This window comes from Vulpes vulpes, chromosome 3 (genome assembly GCF_048418805.1).
Source record: "Vulpes vulpes isolate BD-2025 chromosome 3, VulVul3, whole genome shotgun sequence".
NCBI classification, from domain to species: domain Eukaryota; kingdom Metazoa; phylum Chordata; class Mammalia; order Carnivora; family Canidae; genus Vulpes; species Vulpes vulpes.
Window position 1 is genome coordinate 34,709,248 of NC_132782.1, and position 24,112 is coordinate 34,733,359.

The window sequence follows — 24,112 nt, forward strand, 5'->3', positions numbered from 1 at the left end:
TTGTTTTCTTTAGAGAAAGGCCTGATAAATCATTTTAATATCTTCATTCAGAAAATGAGGTTAATATTAAATAGTAAAATAAAAATTCTATGCTTCTGTGATAAAAATCCTATGACAGAAATAGAATGCTCCTTTTACTTTTTATTTCCCAATACTTATATTATGTTTGAAGACCTGAAGTTGATCTTAGTACACAGTTTAGTGATTAGATCTCATATGAGCTATTTAGTATTCCATTTTTTTAAATTCAGTGAAATATTTATATGAATAGTACATTCATAAAGACAATGCTCTTTAACACATACTCAGAATTCTGGAATTCTGGTGGGGCACAGAACAAGGAAGCAAAAGGGCGTGACTCTGACCAGAAAAAAAATTATTAATATTATATTATATATAAATATATATAATATATTTATTTCCTTCAGTCTGAATTAGATGTCTCTGAATTTCTATTCCTATTCCCTTGAAAAACTAGACTATGCCTGACTCTGATTCATAATTTTGGTAGGAAACAAAAGACATGGTAGTCAAACTCTCAGACGGTTACTACCTCTAAAGAGAACTCTCTCATCTGATATTTAGGCTGAGAAGGCTTAGCAGCATATTGAATAGTTAATAATATGCTGACTGTATTTTGGGAGTTGAAACTCAGTTATAGTATTAAGTGGCTTTGTAACTTTGGCCAAATGACTTCAGACAAGCCATTTCAAAAGTCTGTATCTCAGCCACCTTATAAGTAAAATTAGGGGTTTGGAATGGACAATTTCTAAAGCTCCTTTCAACAGACATAAAAATGCCAGTAGCGAGCCTTTTAAGACACACAAAAGACATATTATTTTCTTTCCTTTTCATATTAATTTTCCTTCCACAGGCAACCAACAGTAAATTCCAGCATCTATAGCAGGCAATAGCCAAATCTTGAAAATAGAAAATAGGAAAATAATGGCAATCTAAAGCAATATGGAAATCTGATCTGACACTTTAAAAGGGCTTTTTATTTTTTTTAAATACAACTGCAGTGCTCTTTGTCTCATAATACTTAACTCTGAAGTATTGCTACATTCTGATGGGGTAAGAAGAAATCTCTCTTGCTGATGAATGTTTCTGTGATTTTTAAAAGTGGTTTTCCAGTGATTTTCAAAGACAATTTCAGCAATCACAAAGAACATATCATGCAATCCAAGACTATAAGAGTGTATTTGTTCTTCATTATTTAGGAAGAAACACACAAAAATATTATAATAATTTAGCACTGTTTGGCTAACTCCAGGTAGCAAAGACATTTGGAGATATATGAGCCAATGGAATACTGAAAAGCAGCATCATAAATTAAAATTATGGCCTTTCTTTCAATAAAATACTTTTTTTTTCTTTCCTTTTCTTTTCCTTTTGCTTCCCAGGAGTGAGAATGGTAGGAGTTTGACTATGAGCTTTCTCACAAGTATTGATACTAATGATTGTGATACTTGATATAAGACTATAATTCTCCATGTCCTCTTGAGTTAAGATCACAACTCTAAAAGTCTGTGGAAAAAATATTTTTCACATATCTACTCCTGACAGATATTCCAGGAATAAAAAAAAATCCACATTTTAAGTGCATAACACCATAAAAAATCATATATATATATATACATATATATCTCAGATAGATCACATCTTTACAATCACATATAAAGCCACAGTCTAGAGATGATTTTTTTCATCTCAAAGATGAAAAAATATAAGCATTGATATATTAACACTATGGCATATTTTAGCAGTTTATTTCATCTGTGAAGTCCAAAGCTCCCATATCGGGTTAGTATCTGGCTGTATTGAGGTTGAGGAAGGTTGCTGCCAACAAATCTTAAAGATCTTCTCCAATTTAAGCTCATATGCAAAATAAAGAACGATGTTTTAAACATTTCATCCATCCTAGCATTGGCTTTTTCCTTACTACCTATTCACATAAATAATTAAAATCCATGTTGATATCTGAAAAAGGAATATTAAAGAACCTAAGCTTTATTTTTCATGGTAGTGGGAACTCGTTAAAGTTAATTAACTCTTTAAAAATGCTTTTAAGCACAAGCAGTTATATAACTATCCTTATTTTCTTATTAGACTATTAGAATAAAAAAAGAAACATAGACTAGAACATTGAAATTTGAGGTACAGCGTCTCATCACGCTGTTTCTATTCATGAACCATGAACTTTGAGGGTAATAAGGCTTTTATGTCATGAGCAAATATGGCTGTCAATACTCAGAAAGAAGTTTTGCTTCTCAAGAGCAAGCTTCTCTTTTATTTTTATTTGCTTGCTTGGCTTTGCACAAGGCATTTAAAAATCTATTGAGTAGAAAATAAATTGCATACATTGGTTGTGCAGTCATAGGAAACTTAACTTGCTGAAGGACTCATATTTAACATTGATACAAAGTTAAGAATGTGATAAACTAGAACCTGAACATATTACAGAGCTTTAGCTGAGATGCTGAGAAATGGACTGGAAACATTTCAAAAATATGCATCATGGCAAGGTTAGTCTTCCACTACTGAAGGGATTAAAACATATTCATCTCTGAAAATGATCTAGTGGGTTATGGTGAAGGACTTATATAAACTCTTAACAATATTTAGATCCCTACTTCTGCTATGATGTTTCTATAAATCCCAAGTGACTGCTGCTGCTTCTATCTCTAAATAATAGGATTCCTCTGAACTCTCTTTTCCTCTGGATTAGCTATGATAAGAACCTCTCTAAAATGAATTAGGAGTGAAACCAACCAGTCACTTCCCACAAAGGCTCATGTTAGTAGATTACATCATTTAATCACTAAATGTTATAGGTTTGTTCAAGCCCATAACATTGAATAAAAAGACTTAAATCATATGACAAATATTTGACAAGAGCTGCCTTCTTACATTGCCCTTGAAAGTTATTTTGATGAGCTCATTATACTCAAAATAACGAGTTTTTTTGTTGATTGTGTCAACTGTACTTTGTCACTGATTCAATAATTTTCTTCAATTATGGAGAGAAATCCCATTAACTAAGACAGTGTAATCTGAATTACCGAAATGTATGAATTGTAAAATATATTAAAGAAACATTTTCCAGGAACGAAAGAAAACACATCTAATACTCAAAGGCTTTATAAGCAATGTTACAGACATTGCAGTAAAATCCTCTACCTTAATTTTTCATTTGTATTCCCAACAATCCTGCTGAGGACGTCCATATTTTAGCAGTGAGGAGATAAACTCAGAGAAGATAGGAAACCTAGATAGGCTCACTCAGCTAGCACGAAGTAGAACCAGGAGTTTCTTATTCCTACAGCCCAGACATTTTGATCTATACCATGCTGCAGTATCCACTTTCTCATAAATGTTCCATTTTATAGTGTATCTGTCGGGTGATCTGGAAGTCAAAGATATTTGATGAGAGAAGAGAAAAATGTTTCATGTAAAGAAATACTAAGAAATTTAAGTCCTTTTGGGTAAAGTCATATTTAGAGATGAGAATTCTTCCCTGAAAGCAGTTAGAGACAACACAGAGACAAGTTCCAGAAATCAAAGCTCATTTCAGGGGGATAATAGAAAGGAATCTTACTGAAAACCAGCAAGACTTTGACTTGCTTATGTTTGAATGATACAGGGACACATACTTTATATGAGAGAACCTTAATTTTTAAAAATTCACCCATTGCAATTATATTCCATGATTTTAAGTAAATTTATGGAGCTGTGAATCCACACTCACAATTCAATTTTATATTCCCATAACCCCCCCATAATTCCCTGGAGTCTCATTTGTAATCAGTCCTGCTCCTATCCTAGGCAACCTCTAATTTATTTCTATAAATTTGTTTTCTGAACACTTCATATAAATACAAGCGTACATATTTTGTAGCCTTTGCATTTGTTTTCATTTAGCTTTTGGCAGATGACTTTTTTTGACTTAGCATAACGCTTTTGAGGTTCATCTATGTTGAAGCATATATTAGTATTTCATTCCTTTTATACTGAATAGTAATTACTTGTATGGATGTACCCCATTTTATTTATCCATTTGCCAAACTGATGCAAATCTGGATCACTTATAGTGTGGAGTTATTCTGAATAATCTGCTATAAATATTCATACACCTGTATTTATGTAGACATAGTTTTCATTTTTCATGGGTAGATACCTAGTAGTGGAATTATTGAATCATAAGGTAAACTTATGTTTAATATTTTAAGAAATTACCAAACTGTTTTCCAAAGTAGCCATACCATTTTACACTGAAAGAGCTTTGATTTTTATCCTTGGGGTTAAATATTTCAAACTCACCTACTAATATGAATAGTAGATCTTCTTTGAATATCTAGAATTTAGATGCTAAGCACACTATTGAAGACTCCATGGTTGTGTTTCTCCTCGTTTCCTATGTTGAAGCTTTAACCCCCCAGGATACCTGCATTTGGTTATGGGACCTCTAAGGAAGTAATTCAGCTTAAATGAGGTCATAAGCTTATGTTCCTAGTTAGATAAAATTAGCATCCTTATAAGAAAAGAAACCAAATCATCAACAAAATGAAAAAGCAGCCGACTGAATGGGGGGAAATATTTGCAAATCATATATCCGATAAGTGGTTAGTATTCAAAATAAACAAAGAACATTTACAACTCAGTAGCCAAAAACCAAACCATCCAATTAAAAAAATGGGCAGTGGATCTGAATAGACACTTTTCCAAGGACATTCAAATGCTCAACAGGTACATGAAAAGGTACTTGATACCACTAATCACTGGGAAATGCAAATCAAAACCACAATGCGATATCACCTCATACCTGTTAGAATGGGTGTTATCAAAAAGACGAGAAATAACAAGCATTGGCAAAAATGTGGAGAAAAGGGAACCCTTGCACGTTGTTAGTGGGAATGTAAATCAGTGCAGCTACTGTGGAACCTAATATTGTGTTTCCTCAGAAAATTAAAAAAAGAACTACTGTATGATTCAGCAATTCCATTCCTGGATATTCATCCCCCAAAAATGAAAACACTAATTGGAAAAGATATACAGGCATCCCCATGTTCACTGCATCATTATTTACAATAACTATGATGTGGAAACAATCTAAATATCTATCAATGGATGAATGGATAAAGAAAAAGTGATATATATATATATATATATATATATATATATATATATATACATACACACACACACACACACACACATATACAATGGAACATTTCATCCATAAAAAGAATGAAATCTTTCCCTTTGCAATTCCATGGATGGACCTTGAGGGCATCATGCTAAGTGAAATAAGTCAGACAGAAAAGGATAAAAACTACATTAGTTTCCGGTGTACACTACAGTGATTCGACAAGTCTATGTGTTATGCTATGCTCATCACAAGTGTGCCATCTGTCCCCACACAATGCTATTACAATGCCACTGATTATATTCCCTGCGCTGTACCTTTCCACCCTGTGACTTATACATTCCACAACTGGAAGCCTGTGTCCCCCACTCCTCCTCACTCATTATGCTCATCCCCCTAAATCCTCTCCCCTCTGGCAACCATTAGTCTGTTCTCTGTATTCATGTGTGTTTCTGCCTTTGATTTTACTGTTTGTTTCATTTTTTAGATTCCACATGTAAAGGAAAGCCTAAGCAGGCTAATATATACACCAACAATTTATTCAGGGACACAAATGGGACAGTTGAGAGCTTGCAAGGTATCAGAGTTCCAGGGAAGAATCTTTCTTCACTGAAGATCTCTCAAAAAACTAGTGGAGGTTTGGAGTCTGGAACTTCCTCTGAAATATGAGTAACTAGATTCTATCATACATTTTCTTTCTTGTATTTCTCTCCTAGATCCTTAATTATAAAGCACAACAAGCAGTCGTGGATTGAAGAAATGATGGTGCTGAGGTTGGAAAACAGATTATAGTGAGTTAAGAGGCTAAAATAAATTCCTGATGCCATATCTGCCGTTGTGGTCCATTTGTAGATTTTTTTTTCTAGAAATTATCTTGTTCTCACAGGCATCCAACTGACTAATTATATGCAAACAATAAGAATCAAGCTTCTGCCAAAAGAATTAGCTCTGTAGCCAATAGCAAGTTACTTTGGCAGGACAGATGTATTCATTAGCATTAAAAACACTTAATTTTTTATTCCTGAATTAAATACTTGTAACTAATTTCCAAAAGGGACAACTGAAGATATAAAGAGAGAAGACAAGTGACCCTAGGCAAAGTATTTGATTCTTATTATTGGAAAAATAAAGCTTAACCTTATTATTTTAGGAATTGGAATTCATAGAGAGAAAATAATGTTATTTTTTTAAGCTGCACTGCTTTCATGAGATACAGGGAGGCTTAGTAATGATGTTTTTGAAATAAAAAGTGTTTGGATCTAAGAAAAGTCCTCTGGAGTACATATGGATTCGACTAGATATCCAAGAGTAAAATTGAAAGAGTAGTCAGTTGAAGTAAATACTTTGGAAGCATTTGCTGGCAAAGTATAAAAGTCAAAAATGAATGTGACACTGGTGCATGGTCAAAAGCAAAGTATGTTTTATAATTCAATAATAATTAAAATGTGGAAGAAATTAAGAAAAAGAAAATTATCTGAATTTGAACTGTTGCCAACAAGAGTACTACAGCTCCAAGCTCTTCCTTAGCTGTGTATTTTAGACTCAGATAATATCCAGTTCTTAAAAATAGTTTTTATATATTGAGTACACTCATGCCATGAACTTCTACATACATTATCCAGTTTAGTTATCTAATAAACACTCCCAAAAGAATCCTGTTGTTTGCATTTTTTTGCCTGTTGCTTAGAAGTGAGAAAACCAAGGAAAAATAGTGAGGTGTGAGAAACCGTCACCATTCTCTGGTCATAAGACAGTGGAAATGAAGACAAAGTGGAACCTACTTACTATAAACAGGTGTAGTCCTTTGCTCCACCTCCACCCAGGCTTTGATTCTGATTATCTCTCAGTAAAGTGTCTAAAGCAAATGTACTAAATCCCTAGTCATGTGAAACGGGGTATGACAACCCAGCAGGAGAAAGAACAGAAAGACAAAACATGGCCTGAGTGTTCACCATTTTGTGCTGAATGTTACAACAAGACTCTACTGAGGGGATGCTAGAACGAGATCAAATCAACATTATAAATTAATTGCTTTGTTTCTGATTTACCTAAGGGAAATCCAAGGTAAATAAATACAGAGCAGTAACAAGCATAAGAAATGAGAACTGCTGACCAGAGACGTTCTTTCTGCCATGATGCCATAGTAACTGTTGAAGAAGTCCTCTGTGGACAGTAATCTAAGTGCTGCTAAAGTTCATCTGACTTAGATAAATTTACACAGGGCAAAGCACTGCAAAAACATTACTTGAAATCATTGTGCTTTCCAGTGAAAAATAATAGCAAAATAAATGTGAATAAATAATATATATATTAATATAATAATAAAAATAATAAATAAAAATGGATAGCAAACACACCAACCAAAAGTTGCCTGTTAGAGCTTACTCCTCACAAATGATTCCTCTTTCTAAGGAAGAGGAACTTTTTTTTGAAAGTTAGAATGGATGAAATTCTATAATCAAAGATTCAAAATGAATTTAATTGAGATTAAGAAAAAACAGGGAAAATAATCTGAATATAATAGTTATGGTCCAAAAGGAAATTATGAACATCTATATATTAATGAAGAATTCAACTGACAAATGAAATTAATAAATTTTCCTTTTTCCATAAAGTTTATTATTTGAGAGATTAAATGATACTCTAAAGAAAGGTATTTCCTTTCTTTTATGCCATGCATGTCAGCCATATAGAAATAATTTAAAAAAATAATTTTCAAGGTGCACATGCTCTATCACATCAATGACAACTTGTATGTTGATTTGCATTTTGAATTTCCAATAATTCATATGCAAAATATACATTTACAATAAAATAACCTTAAGTTTCAATTGCCTTAAAGCACAAAATGTATCAACATAAATTTTGAAGATTTTCAATGACGATTTTATAGAACCAAATAGCATTTTATAAACATAAAAATATGTGTAATGTAATTTTTAAGGTTAATATTTCAAATGTATGATAAAAAATACATATTGTATATCCTTTGTGGAGATTCTTTTTTTTTTTAAGATTTATTTATTTGAGAGAGAGAAAGAGAGAGAGTGTACAGCAGGGAGGGGGACAGAGAGTCTGAAGCAGACTCTTCACTGGGCGAGAAGTCTGATTCAGAGCTCGATCTCACAATCCTGATACCACCACCTAGTCAAAACTAAGAGTTGGATACTTAAACGGATACACCAACCAGGAGCCCTCTTTTGTGGAGAGTCTAAGTGGAGGTAAAAGCATTCATTTTATATGAATGTTTGTGTTTATATATACAACCATATTTATGGCCTTCTTCAGATAATATTTCTCTAAGAGCAGAACAGAATCCTATGTCAATTGAAATATAGAAAACCAACGTTTCATACAAGATCAAGTCATAGCTATGGATTAAAAATTTATTACACTGAAACAATTTTTCTATCAATAAAATTACAAATAATTTACCATCAGTTGTTTTCTTTAAAAAAATCTGTTCAAAGATACAGAAAACTACATTAACATCTATTTATAGTATCTTTTCACTACAGAATTCAAAAAGCCTTATTTTATAATCACTTATTCAATCTAAGGTAATTTTTATTGTTTTTTTTTTTCTGGAATAAAAAATATTTCTGAAAATTATTAGGTAGAGGATTTCATTTTGATGTGTTTATAAGACATATGAGATTATGTATAATAATAGAAGATCTTAACTCTGTGTAAAGACTGAATTGTGCAGGAGAGCCCTGATCCTTAAACATTACTTTACACTAGTATTTCCCAAAATATGTGCCATGAAAACCTACTTCCATTTTGAAAATACTGGTCTAAACAAAGTTAAGCAGGCATCATTGAGTCACAGGTTTTACAAGTCCCTGATTTAATAATATGCCTGTGACTATGTAGTAGTGCGTATATGATATGCAGCCCTTTCAAGAAGTAATTGACTCTAGATTCTTTTTCCTTCTTTCACAAGACAATCTGAGATGATTACTGTAGTAAATATAGGTCTACTTTGAGATTGTAGATGTAGGTTTTCATTATTAAGAGTTTTAGAAGTAAAAAAAGAATTTTAGAAGTAAAGCAATGCCATGAATTGTAATTTTGGGTGTAAAAGAAAAAAGTTAAGTAAAACACTGCAGTTTATTTTTTTAAAGATTATTTGAGAGAGAGAGAGAGAGCAGGGAGAGGGGCAAAGGGAGAGGGAGAGAGAGAATCTTAAGGAGATTCCCCCACTGAGCATAGAGCCAGACGTGGGTCTTGATCTCACAACCCTGAGATCATGACCTGAGCTGAAATCAAGAGTCCAACACTCAACGGATTGAATCACTCAGATCCTCCCAAACACTGCAATATTTAGATCAAGGGGGCTATATAGTTTTTTTAAGTATGTATTTTCTAGTTCTCCCAATTTAAATTCCAAACATAATATCATCCTCATGAACACCTTTGGTGGCCAGGTATCACCCTCTTCTACCATTCTCCATTAAAGGAAACAAGATATTATTGGAGAAATGGCTTATTCAAGATCATGGGAAGGGAAAGTACAAAGCAAGTCTCAAAAATCTTGTGCCAAAAATCAAGGAAGCCATCAAAGATTGATGTAGTCATGTCAAAAAATTATAGGACAAAACTTGAAAGAATGTTATCAAAGTTGGGATAATCTCAACATCAAACACAAATGATTTTAGTTGATGGAGATCATTGATTCTATGAAAATTGACTTAATATATAAAAACACTGCAAGGGGAAAACATCAAAAGCATTTATTATTACCATGTGAAGCAGCTATTATATCAACTCCATGACAATTATTAGTAGAGAAAATTAATTAAACATGTAATCTGCCTTTTAATAGAAACAATTCACCGTTAACCAAATAGTTTTATGTAAGAATATTTGTTAATAAAGGCAAAATAAATAATAAAATTAGAAAATTATCATCTTACAATCTTTAGTAAAACTAGTGATTCAGATGAGAATCATAGATTATCATAAAGCTATTAGGTTAGTGGCTAACAAATGCAATTTGTGCTGATTACCACTGTTTATGTTCCTTGTCTGTCAGGATGCATGGTGGTCATACCTTTCCCAGTCCCTCAAGGTTAGGCATAGTCCTGTGACTTGGTACAGGCATGAAATCAAGGGTAACTTATGGGCAGAAACTCGGAAGAGCCACTCCACACTTGTCCATTTCATTCTTTCCCTGCCTTGGTGATTACAAAGAGTGCACTGATATGCAGATAGAATTCTGAGTCATTCTACAGTGGAAAGTTGCAGGATTTGAATGAATAAGAATTTTTTTTTTTTTTTGTCATTTTAAGCCAGTGAGATTTTGGGATTATTACTGCAATGTAACCTAGTTTTTCCATGACTATTATAATGGGAAATTGAACACTTGACTGTGCTAAACTAACATCATAGATACAATTTTCTAGTAACAAAGGAAAACATTACTATTCAATGAAGAGATCAGAATCTCATTACCCTCATCAAATGATAAATCTTAGAATCATTAATGATATTCCTACTAGGTGTGAAGTGCATCTGATGGAATACAATATGATGCATATATCATCGATGTTGTATTCTAGCCAGAAAAGCTTAATATTAACATATGATCAGACCTTAAAATTTAACTTCTAGTTCACAGGCTATTCAGGGGATAGAGGAATATGTTAAATGACACCACATATCCAGAAGGTAAAACTAATGACAGGACAACAGGCCTATTCTCTTCACCAAATCAGTGTTGTGGGGTGGGGTGGGGGGATTTGCCTAATGGCTTTTTTGAGTTTTTAGGCATGTAAGGCAGTATGATACAGTGAAATACAGGCCAGTAGACTTTCTTATGTTGCTTATCATCATATCCCTGGACTGTAAGGGAACATCATATCCCTAGACTATATTCTTAAATAGAGATGTTGAGTAAATATTTCATAAGGATGAAAGAGATTGGAGCTTAGTCTGCGTCCCATTTTTTTAAAGATTTTTATTTATTTATTTGCGAGACAGAGAGAGAGAGTACGAGTGGGGTGAGGGATAGAGGGAGAAGCAGACCTCCTGATGAGCTCAGGGGCTCCATCCCAGGATTCTGGAATCATGACCTGAGCCAAAGGCAGATGCTTGACCACCTGAGCCACCCAGGTACCCCATTTGAATATATATAATATGTATAGTATATATATATATATTTTATTGATTTATTTGAGAGAGAGAGAGAGAGCATGTGTGTGCAAGAGACAATGAGCAGAAGAAGAGGGAGAGGGAGAGTAAGAAGTAGACTCTCCTGCTGAGCAGGGAGCTTGACGAGGGACTCTATTCCAGGACCTTGCTGTAATTTTGACCTTCACATCTATGGGTAGCAGTTAATTACCTATAAAATGAGTTGTTTAAAGGATGACTTTTGATGATATTTTCAGCACTATTAAGCTGCAAAACTAGTATATTTAGTTATTTCCATTACTGTTGCCATTACTACATTTGATGCTAGTAATAGAATAACCTTTTGAGAAGAGTCAACCATTCTGGAACAGGAAATATTTATTTAAAAAGTAGAGAGTGTCTTCATTTCCAATTGATATTCCAACAAGGTTTTTGAGAACCTGACAAGTTAATTTTCACATTTATATGGAAGAACAAAGGGCAAGAACAGTCAAGATATTCTTACAGAAGAATTAAGTAGGGACCATGAACTACCAGATAGGACGATTTATTTTAAAGACATATGTTTGTACATCAATGGATGAAAAGACTGGAATAGAATTAAGAGCCCAGAAATAAACCTATACATGTGTAGAAACTTGACAAAACGGTTTTATTGTACATAGTTAAGGAAGGATAGTATCCTCAATAAATTAAGAAGAAAATTGAAAAATTGAAAATAGAAAATTACACCCCTAACTAAATAATCATCATCATCATGGTATATTAAAAATTAAAATGTTAAAGAAAAAAATTATAAAGATTTATAAAATAGCATAAAAATATTGTCTCAGGTTATGGAAGAACTTCTTAAAATGCTGAAAACACTAAACATAAAATAATTGTTAAATTAGATTACACTGAAATAAGAACTGTTCATTAAAAGATACAATAGGGATCCCTGGGTGGCGCAGCGGTTTGGCGCCTGCCTTTGGCCCAGGGCGCGATCCTGGAGACCGGGGATCGAATCCCATGTCAGGCTCCCGGTGCATGGAGCCTGCTTCTCCCTCTGCCTGTATCTCTGCCTCTCTCTCTCTCTCTCTCTGTGTGACTATCATAAATAAATAAAAATTTAAAAAAAATAAAAAAATAAAAAAAATAAAAGATACAATAAAAAGAGTGGAAATAAAAGTCAAAATCTGGGAAAAGATATTTACGACACATAAATCTTACAACGAGTTCATGGCCAGAATAAAGAAATATCTCCCATGAGTCAATAAAAAAGATAAACAATCCAATAAAAAAAAATTTAAATTTGGCAACTAACAGGTGCTTAAAAAACGTATGTACAAACATCTAGAAAACCCAAACTGCCAATATGTAAGAACACTCAATTTCATTAGCAATCAGAGAAAGGTGTAGAATTTCAACCACAATTGCATATATCCTATTAGCAAAAATTAAAAACTATCAAGTTTGGTAGAAGATTATATTAAAGGAAATTGTCATACATGCCTCCATGAATTGATACTACATGAGTCCACTTAGCTTAACAGCACTGGAAACTAGTCACTTGTGTCAACTATTTATTCCAAAAAATTTTTGTTTATGAAGACTTTAAGCTAATAAATAACTTCACTGTGTCAAGAAATTTCTACAAACCAATATGTCCAGACAAATAGCCTACTCTTCCATGCAAAGACAAACTTCCCTGGGTAATATGCTGCTCACTTGGACAAACAACTCGTTTATAAAATAGTCTTCCCTTTATTGTGTCCACCATCCCTAATCTATCGTCACGAATTTTTCCCATTAAAAATAATTTCTCTGAATTAAACACTCACCTTAAAATTTAAGTCTAGACACTCAAATCTACTAATATTTCCTCCAGGATATTCCCTTCTGAAATATGACTAAGATTCGGTCAAGGTGTTGTCCTCTCTGTGTGAAGTCAGTGTAATAACTTTTGCTTAATCAGTAGACTATTCTGGTGGTTTTGGGGGGACTTGACAGTCAATTATCCCAGCAATTTAGCATTACCTAATAGGTTTAAACACGAGTCTGTAATTCCACCCCTTGGTATGTATCTTAGAGAAACTCTTATACAAGGAGACTTGTACAAAACATTCTTAATAGTTGCTGGAAACAAATGAAATAGCCATCAACAGTGGAGCAGTACATAACCTTCCGTATATCTACACAATAGAATATTTTACAGTAATAAAAATAAATTACAATTATACCTACCAATGTGGATGAGGAAGAGGGAACTCGGCTTCTCTTCATTACCAATCAAAATTTGTAAAACTTAAAACACAGCTAACACATATTTTTACTTATTCTTCAAAATCAAATACACCTTTGTTCTTCTGAATACTGTAACTCCTTTTTTGAATATTTGACTGATAGAAAATATATCATGTAGGGATGTTCAAAAAAGTCCATGTTATACTAAAAAAGCAGTAATCTTTTTTTTTGCTTTAAAATACCTTTATTATTTCCCCAAGTCATCTGACATAAAAATTATAGTTTTTCCTACTCTGAAATAATTCTGTTCTCTAAGATTCTCATCAGTCTCTTATTCATGCTTTTACTATGTGGTCCCATGTTCCCAGTCACTTAGGGTTTCATTCTGACATATCTCTCTGTCTTCATACCCTCCTCCAATCAGGCTATCACTAATCTGAATTAGCCAAGATTATTAATCAAAGAAGTTATGACGAGCCACAATTTCTTGATCTTGCTTAGTGTCTTTCTTCCAAACCAGGGTTTATAACAAATTTACTTTCTTTTTCACATAAGGAAATCAGGCATAACCCAATGAGCACAATTATTTCCCTGGTCACAAGAAAAGACTCAAAATAAGCATGATGCCAGGTCAGAGTGATAAGATGAGGGTCCGTTTTGCTGGGGCTTTCTAGAAATCAGCAGTATTGCTCTTCTGAGAAAGTCACCAGAGGACAGATATTCTCTTGCTTTGACAGAATTAGGTACAGATAGGATTCTAGGGACTGCTCCGAGCATTTTCTACAATGGGGGAATTCCGCTGGTGAAATACCCAACAGAGAGAAGGGTAGAACTAAGAGGATAATAGAGAAGTAGATCAAGTGCTGCAATTGAGCCACTCTGGAAGCATGCCTCTTTGTTACATGAGAAAAATAGAATTATTTTCTTTTTATTGAACAAGTCTGCATGTAGTTCTTTATTAATGACAAACGTAATATCCTACTTGGTAGGGACTTTTTCACTTTTGAAGAAAATATTTCTAAAATGGATTACCTTCTTCCTAGCTATCTTAAAAGTCAGTAATGATAAGGGTCATAATTCTTTCTCTTGACAACTAGAAAACATAATTATGACTGTTCATTATTTTATTTTAGAAAGTGGAATTATTACTCTTTGAGCCTCCACTAATGGTCAAAAACACTATAATTTTAAATGTAATTCATTCCTAAACCTTAGCTTATAATATCAAATAGATATAATAGTAAATAAATCATAATTAAGTCTAACTAAATATTATCCTATCACAAACAAAAGTTTTATTTGCCCTTCAAACAAAAATCTGTTTGATTTATTCAAATCCAATTCTCATTCGGTTCCTAAAATTCAATTTAATATTGTTAAAGTATTAGTATTTGTGGAATACATTCATTCTATCCTAAAACATCAATTGCTGTGAACTCTTTGAGAGACACTGCATAATTAAAATGCTGGCTACTAAATGACAGAAAAACTGCAACTTTTAAGTATTTTCTGTATTACACCAATAGCCGCAGAATACATAGGTCCAAGGATGATTTAAAAACAAACAAAAACAGGATGACATTCAGACTGTCTTGGAAAAGAGGACATACAGGCATATATATAAATATGTGATATTTATATATATAAATCCAGAGTTTTTCAAGGAATAATATGGAGAGTAACGAGCACTGAAAATTTGTATCATTGATTCATTCATACCACATGATGGGTGTGTATGTGTGTGTCTGTGTGTGTAAGGGGATCTTTTTTTATCATGACACATGGGGACAATGGTTACCGTCCCCAGGTCGTGTGAGCATCATCATCAAAGTCCATTATAATAGACTCGGAAAGACTGCTCAGATTCTTCTGGTTTGTAGTCCTCTATTTGATTTTTTTTAATAAGTGGTTATTGCCTGGGGCTTTTAAATCTTTTTTATTATACAGAGGCTTTATTTCAACAACAGATTTTGGGAGGACATTTGACCTGCCTACCTAGAGCTAATCTGTTATCCATTGACTGGATTGTCCTTTGCCTCTGTACTTCTGCATCACTTCAAGGATGATATTGTTTGAGAAAGGGTGTGAAAAGACAAAGAATCTCTTGTTCAAAGTGAGGGGCAAGTGAAGAAATTGACATTAAAATTCCCTTTCAATTTATTGACATTTACCAGAAATAAGAAGGATGTATTTAGCTCAGACAAAATTCAGAAGTGTTACTTTATGGGACGAGGCTATCATCATTTCCTGAATCACACATGAAAACTTTCCAGAGTGGGTTGACTGTGTCTTTATAAGATTGCCATATTATTTATAGGTGATCATAGAGCTTCCTATCCTGATTTATATCATTAGCATATTTATGTTCTGCAATAAATACATGTTAAAATCAGTCAGTGTATATATTGAAGAAAAAATGTATCCTAAGAGAATCACAGCTTTTCTCCTTCTCTTAATGTGCAATATTAACTCTTTTAATTTGATGAGACAAAAATATCTATTTTGATGATGAACTACCCTTTAAAAAGGGTGTCAGATTTGACAGGTGTCTATTGTGTAACAATTTGCTTTTGAGTAACAAAAGCAAAGACAAAAAAGAGAAACTTATAGCATAAGGTATGCCTTTAGAAACTGTAATACTTGTGCCATATAATGAAAAACAATAAACCAAACCTCTCTAGGCAAGAGAAAATATAGTCAGCACCATTTCCAATTTCAGTAAATGAAGATATTGAGTTTAATTATACATTTATGAAGAAAATGCACACCTATAAAATTTCCTTTTCAAAGCATACAAGGTTGGTTTTAATATCCCATCATTTCCCTTGAGTAGCCCCAACCAACATTCTTTATCACAAAGTACAATCTCTGCATTGAAAATACATATTTGGGATATTTTCTGGTTTAGCTCACGTCATGAAACACAGTGTAGATCCCTACGGAGACATCTTGCATCAAGTAACAACAATTTGATATAGCAGGAAAAAAATTTCAAAGTATTTTTAAAAATAACAAAAGTCTTAAATCTCACAGCTTCAAAATAACCTCAAATGTACAAGTCTGATTAAAGCCTATCGTTATACTTGCTTTGCTAAATAGAATACAGTATTCTCATATTTCATCCAAATAATATATCAACATTAAAGATACTTGGAAGACACTCAGATTTGCTCATTCAGATTAGAAATCGGAGCCAGGTTTTTAAGCATTTAAAGAACTGTACCAGAAATCTATTAGCTCACGAATACATGGCTGTGGGATTCATGAAACTGAATAAAGGATATCTGGTCTCTTCCTTTTTCTCTGACTTTACATAAGGGCTACTATGCTATGATTTTTAAGCTATAGCTTAGAATGACATCTCCAGAGACATAAAATCCTGTATTTTAGTCTGCCTTTGTGTCCTATCATTATAAAATCAACAGATTCTTTTAGCGGATTGTTTTCAGTTGCCATGCTCTGAGAATCTTAATATCACAACAACTGGTACGAACATAATTTATTAGTGACATTTAGAAATAATCACGGATTCATATTTTGCAAATTATGTGTTTAAAATAAATTAGCAGGATATAACTGTATTAGTCAAAGTCATTCTGGTTATTACCTCTAAATGTAACTAATATCAGCTGAAACGGTTAAAAATTAGAATTATTTAAATGTTTTCCATTATTGAAGACACCACCACTTGCCTTTATTCACACCACTGTAAAATTGAGTTAAATTTTATAGCTATAAGTAAGGGCAACTATAACTACTTTGTTAGAATACAAACTATATAAGAATCACTAGTCCTGACTTCCAGGCTTTATACAAACGCTGCCTTATTCTGCAATTTAATCTCACTGCGATACTTTCTCCACACGCATAATAGGAATGAATACTATATTATTCCTATTATTTTTCTCTTTGGAATATTGCAATATCGAAATAATTTTATAAAAGATCTCTATTTTGACATTATATAAGAAAAGGAAGAACTGCATATACATTTAAAAACAGTATTTTAAAACCCCTGTACTAAAAATGTATTAATATTGCATATCCTACAATAATTAAAGACAAAGAAATATTTTTTTTCTTAAATTAGATGGAAAAAAACAATGATATGACTAGTAATTGGTATTTCTTAAGGGAGCTCACCTGCAGAATTAGGTCATTTGCTAGTTTCCATGGTACCACATGTGTAAGGTACTTTTCATTTTCCTGGATGTGTCATTCATACTCAGAGATTTTAAAGTATAATATAGAGCATTTGGGGTTCCGGAGGAAAAGTACAATTAATCCAATAATGCAATAGATAGCGTCTTTCTTCTCCTTCCCCAAATGCTATATATTGACACTTAATTTTAAGCCCTTTCCTTTTCAACATATCTATAGTGTTTTGCTTAAAATAGGGTTATCAATCATCATTTACTGAGTGTGGATTATGGCAAAAATTTATCAAGAAAATGATAATAAAATATATTAAATCCAAAAGGATATAAAATAAATACAGGGTGTTACATCAATTAAAAGTAGAGCAGGGGCGCCCGGGTGGCTCAGTCAGTTAAGCGTCTGCCTTCGGCTCAGGTCATGGTCAGGTTCCTGGGATCGAGCCCATGACTTCATGTTCCTGATGCTGTTGGGCTCCCTGCTCAGCCAGGAGACTGTTTCTCCCTCTGCCTCTGCCCCTTCCTTCCCCTGTTTGTTTTTCCTCTCTCTCTCTAATAATAATAATAAAAAAAATGAAATCTAAAAAAAAAAAATGTAGACCAAAGAAATGGTTAACAAGTCATGTGAACTCTATGGATAATGGCAAAGAATTGAGGATTGGTCATAAATGAAGAGAAAAAAAATAATTCTAAAATTCCAAACAATTGGTTCAGAAGTTACAGTGACCAGTTGACCGGGCGAATACACTTTTTTTTCTGGATTTTTAAAGATTGTGGTAAAATACACATAACATAAAATTTGCCACCAGTCATTTTTAAGTATGATTGAGTGGTATGAAATACACTCCTAACGTGTAACCAGGACCAATATCCGTCTCTGGAACTCTTATGCCTTGTGCAAGTTACAAGGTGTAAAACTGAAACTCTATACCCATTAAATAAAAATGCCCCATTCCTACCCCAACCTCCATTCTATGTTTTTTTTTTTTTTTTCCTCCTTGGTTTCAATTACTTCAAGTACATCATATACATGGAAGCATATAGAATGTCAATTTGTGATTGGCTTATTTCAACATGGGTGAAACTCTTCAAGTTTCACCCATGTTGTAGCCTGTGTCAAAATCTCCCTCCTTTTTAAGGCTGAACAATATTCCATCGTATGTATACACCCCATTTTACGTATCCATTTATCCCTCCACGGACACCGGGGCTGTGTGCATGTTTTAGCTATTGTGAGTAATACTGTTATCAACGTGGGTATACAAATATGTTTTCAAGACTCCACTTTCAATTCTGTGGGTATTTACCCAGAAGTGGAATTGGTAGATCATATAATTCTATTTGTAATGTTCTGAGGAACTGCCATAGTTTTCCACAGCAGCTACACCATTTTATATTCCCACGAAGAGTGCACAGGGGTTTCAATTTCTCTACATCCTTGTCAACACTTGTTATTCTTTGTTTTGTTTTTAATAGTAGCCATCTTAATGGTGTGAGGTTGTGGAGAAATATGCTTTTGAACATTTCCTCTTTCTTATAATGTGTCTTTTCTAATGGATCCCATAAACCATTCTAGCCTGGGTCGTTTGTCCTCTCCCTGTCACTCTTGCTTCTCTGCATGAATATTGTCAGGGCAACATTCTTGCACCATTGGTAATGATGAAAATGTTCTATAATCTGCGCCATCCTATGCAACCCTTAGCCATATGTGGTTACTAAACATGTGGACTGTGGCTAATGATATTGAGGAAATTAAGTTCTGGTTTTATTTAATTTATTTTTTAATTTAAAGCTACATGTGACAAGTCGTTATTACATCAGCTAATGCCTTGGATTCTGTTTCTTCCTGAGCTCCAATCGTGTATCCAACTGTCACCATGGCAGATTTGTCAAGATGTATGAAGTATCCAAAATTCCGCATGTTCGATGCTAAATTCTATCACTTTCTTCAGCTCAATGCCCAGTTTGGTTAACTCAATAATATTAACTTTGCCCATAATGGAACTATTCAAATCACCCTATACTCTTCACTCTGCTTCATGTCCCATATCCATTAAATCATATATTCTGTTATTCAAACCTAAAAAAAGTCTCTTAAATCTGCCTTTTGTTATTGAAAGTACACATCATCATTTCTCGCACAATATTACCAACAACCTGCTTTTTAAAGAATTCTCAAGGGTAGCTCATTGACATTAAAGATGAAGTTAATATTTCTTAAAGTCTTCAAATGTCGCCTTTCTGGTGAATTTCTCAAATCTAGTCAGAAGCATAAACTCCATCTTCGTTCTCCTCATAACTTGTTCATATCACTATCACCTCTTTTAGTATGTTACATTGAAATGATTTCCTTACCTGTTTACTTCTTTGGACCCACTCCCATGTAATAACTGTTTTTGTATTTCAAGTGTTTTGCTTCATCCTTGGCTTATAATAGGCTACTAAAATACTTAGATAACTAATAACAATTTATGCGCTAAATGTTGAAGATTTAGAAACATAACTAGAAAAGTCCTAGGTAGAGAGGGAGAAATAAGCCTATTCCAAAACATAAATCCATGGAGATTTTTATTCACTTATTAAAAGATTAGCAGCTCAGATTTATATTGGTATTTCATTCATGTGTAGTCTTCGGAGAAATTAGTTTGGCTTCTATGATAATTAAAAAAACAAGTACTATTTTTAAAGATAATTGTAGAAGATAAGAAAACATCTCCAACATCAAGACAGTATTCCTGCCCTTCGGCAACTTTATACTATACCACCTGACTGTCATTGAAGCAATGATGAATTACACCTTTTAGCATCAATATTGAGTCATTACTTTCTTAGGCTGCATGCTTTATATCAAAAAGACAAATGCCGACATAAATTCATACTTTGTAAAAAAAATATATTTTTAAAGAGCTACAGGAGAGCATTTGAAAGCTACATACTAGGACTCATAGCTCTTATCCCATGTATGAGTGCAGTTTATTTATTTTCATTTTTTATTCAGAAAAATAACACCATTGATAGACTATTAACTTTTTAATACTTAGGAACTATAATTTAATTTTACATATGTCTTATTTGGGATCTATAACAAAGGCCTGGAATGTAAAGTTACCATTTGTAAAGGATAATAGATTGCATTACATGAACATTTGTATTAGATGTATATGCTTGTTATATTTATTTAATTAGGCAAAATAAATATGTGATTGTGTTATAGTGCCATGTATTGAATTCAAATTTTATTGGGAGGAATAAGGAATAGTATCTTCAATATTTCAATTTACTATAGATTTCTTTAAAATGTTTTATAATTGGTATATCAGTAATTGTGTTTTATCATTTTCTAACGTGGTTCTCCCATTTCACATCAGGTTTTCAGAATTCACAGCGACAGAACTTATACATAACTGGATCTTTTTATTCAAAATCCATTGCTAATTTCTATAATATCTCACTGTTATGTAAAAAAGGAGTGTACTAAATACATGATATACTATTATAATACCATTATTATTCTTACTGAAAAAATATATTCCAAAGGCCTTGATCAATCTTTTACAAATTAAATTATATATTCTCTTTGTACACACTAACCTACCAGTGTATTCTCAGCATTTAATCAATTAGTTTAATTGTACACTTTCATATCTAACTTATGCAGGTAAGAGTCTACTTTCAAGACATCAGCACTCATACTTTTTAATGTGTTAATAATTATACTCAATTACATCCATATTGCATTTCCAGAGAAAATGTATACATTGTCTTTCAATCTCACAGAATCCCAGTGAGGAAAGCCCTTATGAGTGTATTCCTTTTTGATGTAGAAAATAAAATAAAGTTTTACTACATTAAATAACAAGTTGATAGCCAATGTAGTAAAATCTGTGCTCCATATATCCTAGTCATGTGCCTAGTCAGCTCCACCATATTTTAATTTTTATTTGGTTGTTGATCAATGAAAATTTGACCTTAAAATAAAGTATTTATTAAGTACTTCTTGTTATGGTTCCCTAGTTTCTTCTATTGGTAAACTAAGATTGAACTTCTGAAAGCACAGTTTCTTCCCCTGGCCTAACTCTCCAACATGAATGGTTACCATAAGTAAACATGATGATTAGGGAAACAGTATCAACAGTAGATAAATATATTTGGCCATGAAAAATGCCACAGGCCACTTACTTCTGTACTTATGCATGATTTATTTATTCACAGAACGTTTTCCATCATCCATTTAATGGGTTAGTATCTGTTTACATGTGAAATAAATTTGAAAATAAATGTAGAACCGGGGGTAATGTCTGTGCACAAATTTGTGTATTCTTTCAAAAGGTCTCTGACTTTCTGTGTTTTACACTAAGTGCTGACATCATATATATGTTCAGCCTATGTCCTACTCTACTCCACTCTCTTCTTGTCCCATCCCTATTTCCCAACATGCTCTTAGAAGTTGTGGTGTGGCCAAGACATCACTGTGTGTTTCCACTTCTCACGATACATCTGATATCACTAGGGTCTCAAATTATTCATTCCATAAAAATCCAGTGAACTCCCTGACCCAAAGGAAAGCAGAAAACAATGGAGAAAATATTACTATTCCATTGCCCTAAAGTCCTCTAATGCTTCACTTAAAAATAAGTAAATAAACCTAGACTTTAAGTATCCAGAATATTTTAATGAATATACACATCTGCACACAAACACCCTCATCTAAATGTATGCAGATGTATATACTCATTTAAATAGGTATATAGATATATAGATATAGATATCTATTTTTATCTATCAATCTATCATCTTTAGAAGTATTAAGAATATATTAATATTTTGAATACTAAGGAACTATTTTCCTTAGTAAAGGGGGGCACTTCCATATTGCTATATCCAAATAAATATGTATATTAAAGGATGGGTACATTAAAAACTAAATCAAAGAAGTGAAATAAATTGCAAAGCAAAGAGGTATAAATATAGTTAAGATTCAGATATTTTGAGCTTAGGAGAATTTTAAGTAAAATGTGGTCCAAACTCCTCTTATTTCAAAAGTTCAGAAGAAATAAATTCACAGTTTTTTAAAAAGCTAGGGTAGACCTAGAATCCTAGTCTGTATTCTGAGTTCATTCTAATGCCATTTACTGAGTTCAGTTCATTATATCACATTTCCTGTCCATGAAAGAGAAAAATAGCCATGTAAAATTTCACTAAGAAGATTTAAGAATGATTCAATCTTTCAACTAAGCATATATAAATATGGATTATTTTAAATGTGCTGAAATGCCAATATTCTCTATAAACTCAATCCCCAAAAGGGAGGTTATGACAGGTTAAACAAATAGCTGGTAAATGTAAAAATTCATATGATGTCATATGATGTCAGAGATTAAATTTATTTACTCCATATTGTACAATCTAATTTTCTCCATATTATAAACTCACAGCTAAGAGTTTTAAGAAAAATGTAGGTACAATCATCATAGTATAAAAGCATTTATTATAAATGCAGTCTTTTTTTTTAAAGAGCCATTTTTCTTTTACCGAAATTAAAAAGTGCCACCGCAAAAACTGAGTCTCTTAAATACTGAAACAAAACTTTGAAGATACAAAAATTCAAAGACACATTTTATACTGCCCTTAATCAAAGGGTGTACTTGAGAGTATACCACAAATCTACTTTCAGATGAAGAAACAACTCTAATTGTTTTATTAAAGATTGATTTTGAATACAAATTATGCTGTTGGTCAGTATGATCTTGATTGAGTAGTTTATCATCTTCACTCCTTAGTAAAATAACAGGAGGTACTTAAAATCTTTTCGAGTATATTTAATAAATGAAAATATAAGATTTATCTTGATCGATTATCTTCCTTTTCTCCATCTACCAGCAAAAAAAGAACAAAACTTTCCTAACTTGCTCATGAATGCAGTTATCTCCTACCTTGGTAATGGTTTCATGAAGGTTGAAAAATGGATCCATTTCTTCAATTTTTGCTGTGCGTTTAGGAAAAAGGGCCTCAGAAAGAAAACTCGGACCCTGTAGAAAATCAGAAAAGAAACATTTAATACTCTTCATTGATTTTGTTTTTCAAGTGCTTATTGGATTTTCCTTAAAGATTCAAAAGGACTCTAAATTGCTTTAAGTTTTCTGTGGATTGTTGGCCTTAATTCTACTGATCTAATTAACCCAATTGCAGAATACTTATAAATTAAAGAATAGAATTCTATAACTCTTATTTGTATTTACAAAAGAATTTTATTTTATTCAGAGGAGGTGATTCTTTGCAGTCCCCCCTTTTTACAAATGCAAACTTATATGTAGAGTAAGATATCCTGATGACAAAAATCTCTATCTGAAACCCTTTCTCTGATTCATATATTAAATTTTAGGTTTTAAGGCTGGTAGGATGGCATTTTTTTTGTAACACAATTATCATCAAAAAAGCCGAGGTAAATGTG

At 32.8% G+C, this 24,112-nt stretch overlaps 1 protein-coding gene across 4 annotated transcripts in view; it reads right to left on the minus strand.

Moving 5' to 3' along the window:
- Nucleotides 1-24,112, minus strand: part of NAALADL2 (N-acetylated alpha-linked acidic dipeptidase like 2) — an 878,960-nt gene that overhangs the window by 118,719 nt on the left and 736,129 nt on the right. For all 4 annotated transcript variants that reach the window (XM_026007770.2, XM_072752176.1, XM_072752175.1 and 1 more), the window contains one exon: nt 23,595-23,690. In XM_026007770.2, the coding sequence (XP_025863555.2) occupies nt 23,595-23,690 (96 nt within the window). The remainder of the gene's footprint in view (nt 1-23,594; nt 23,691-24,112) is intronic.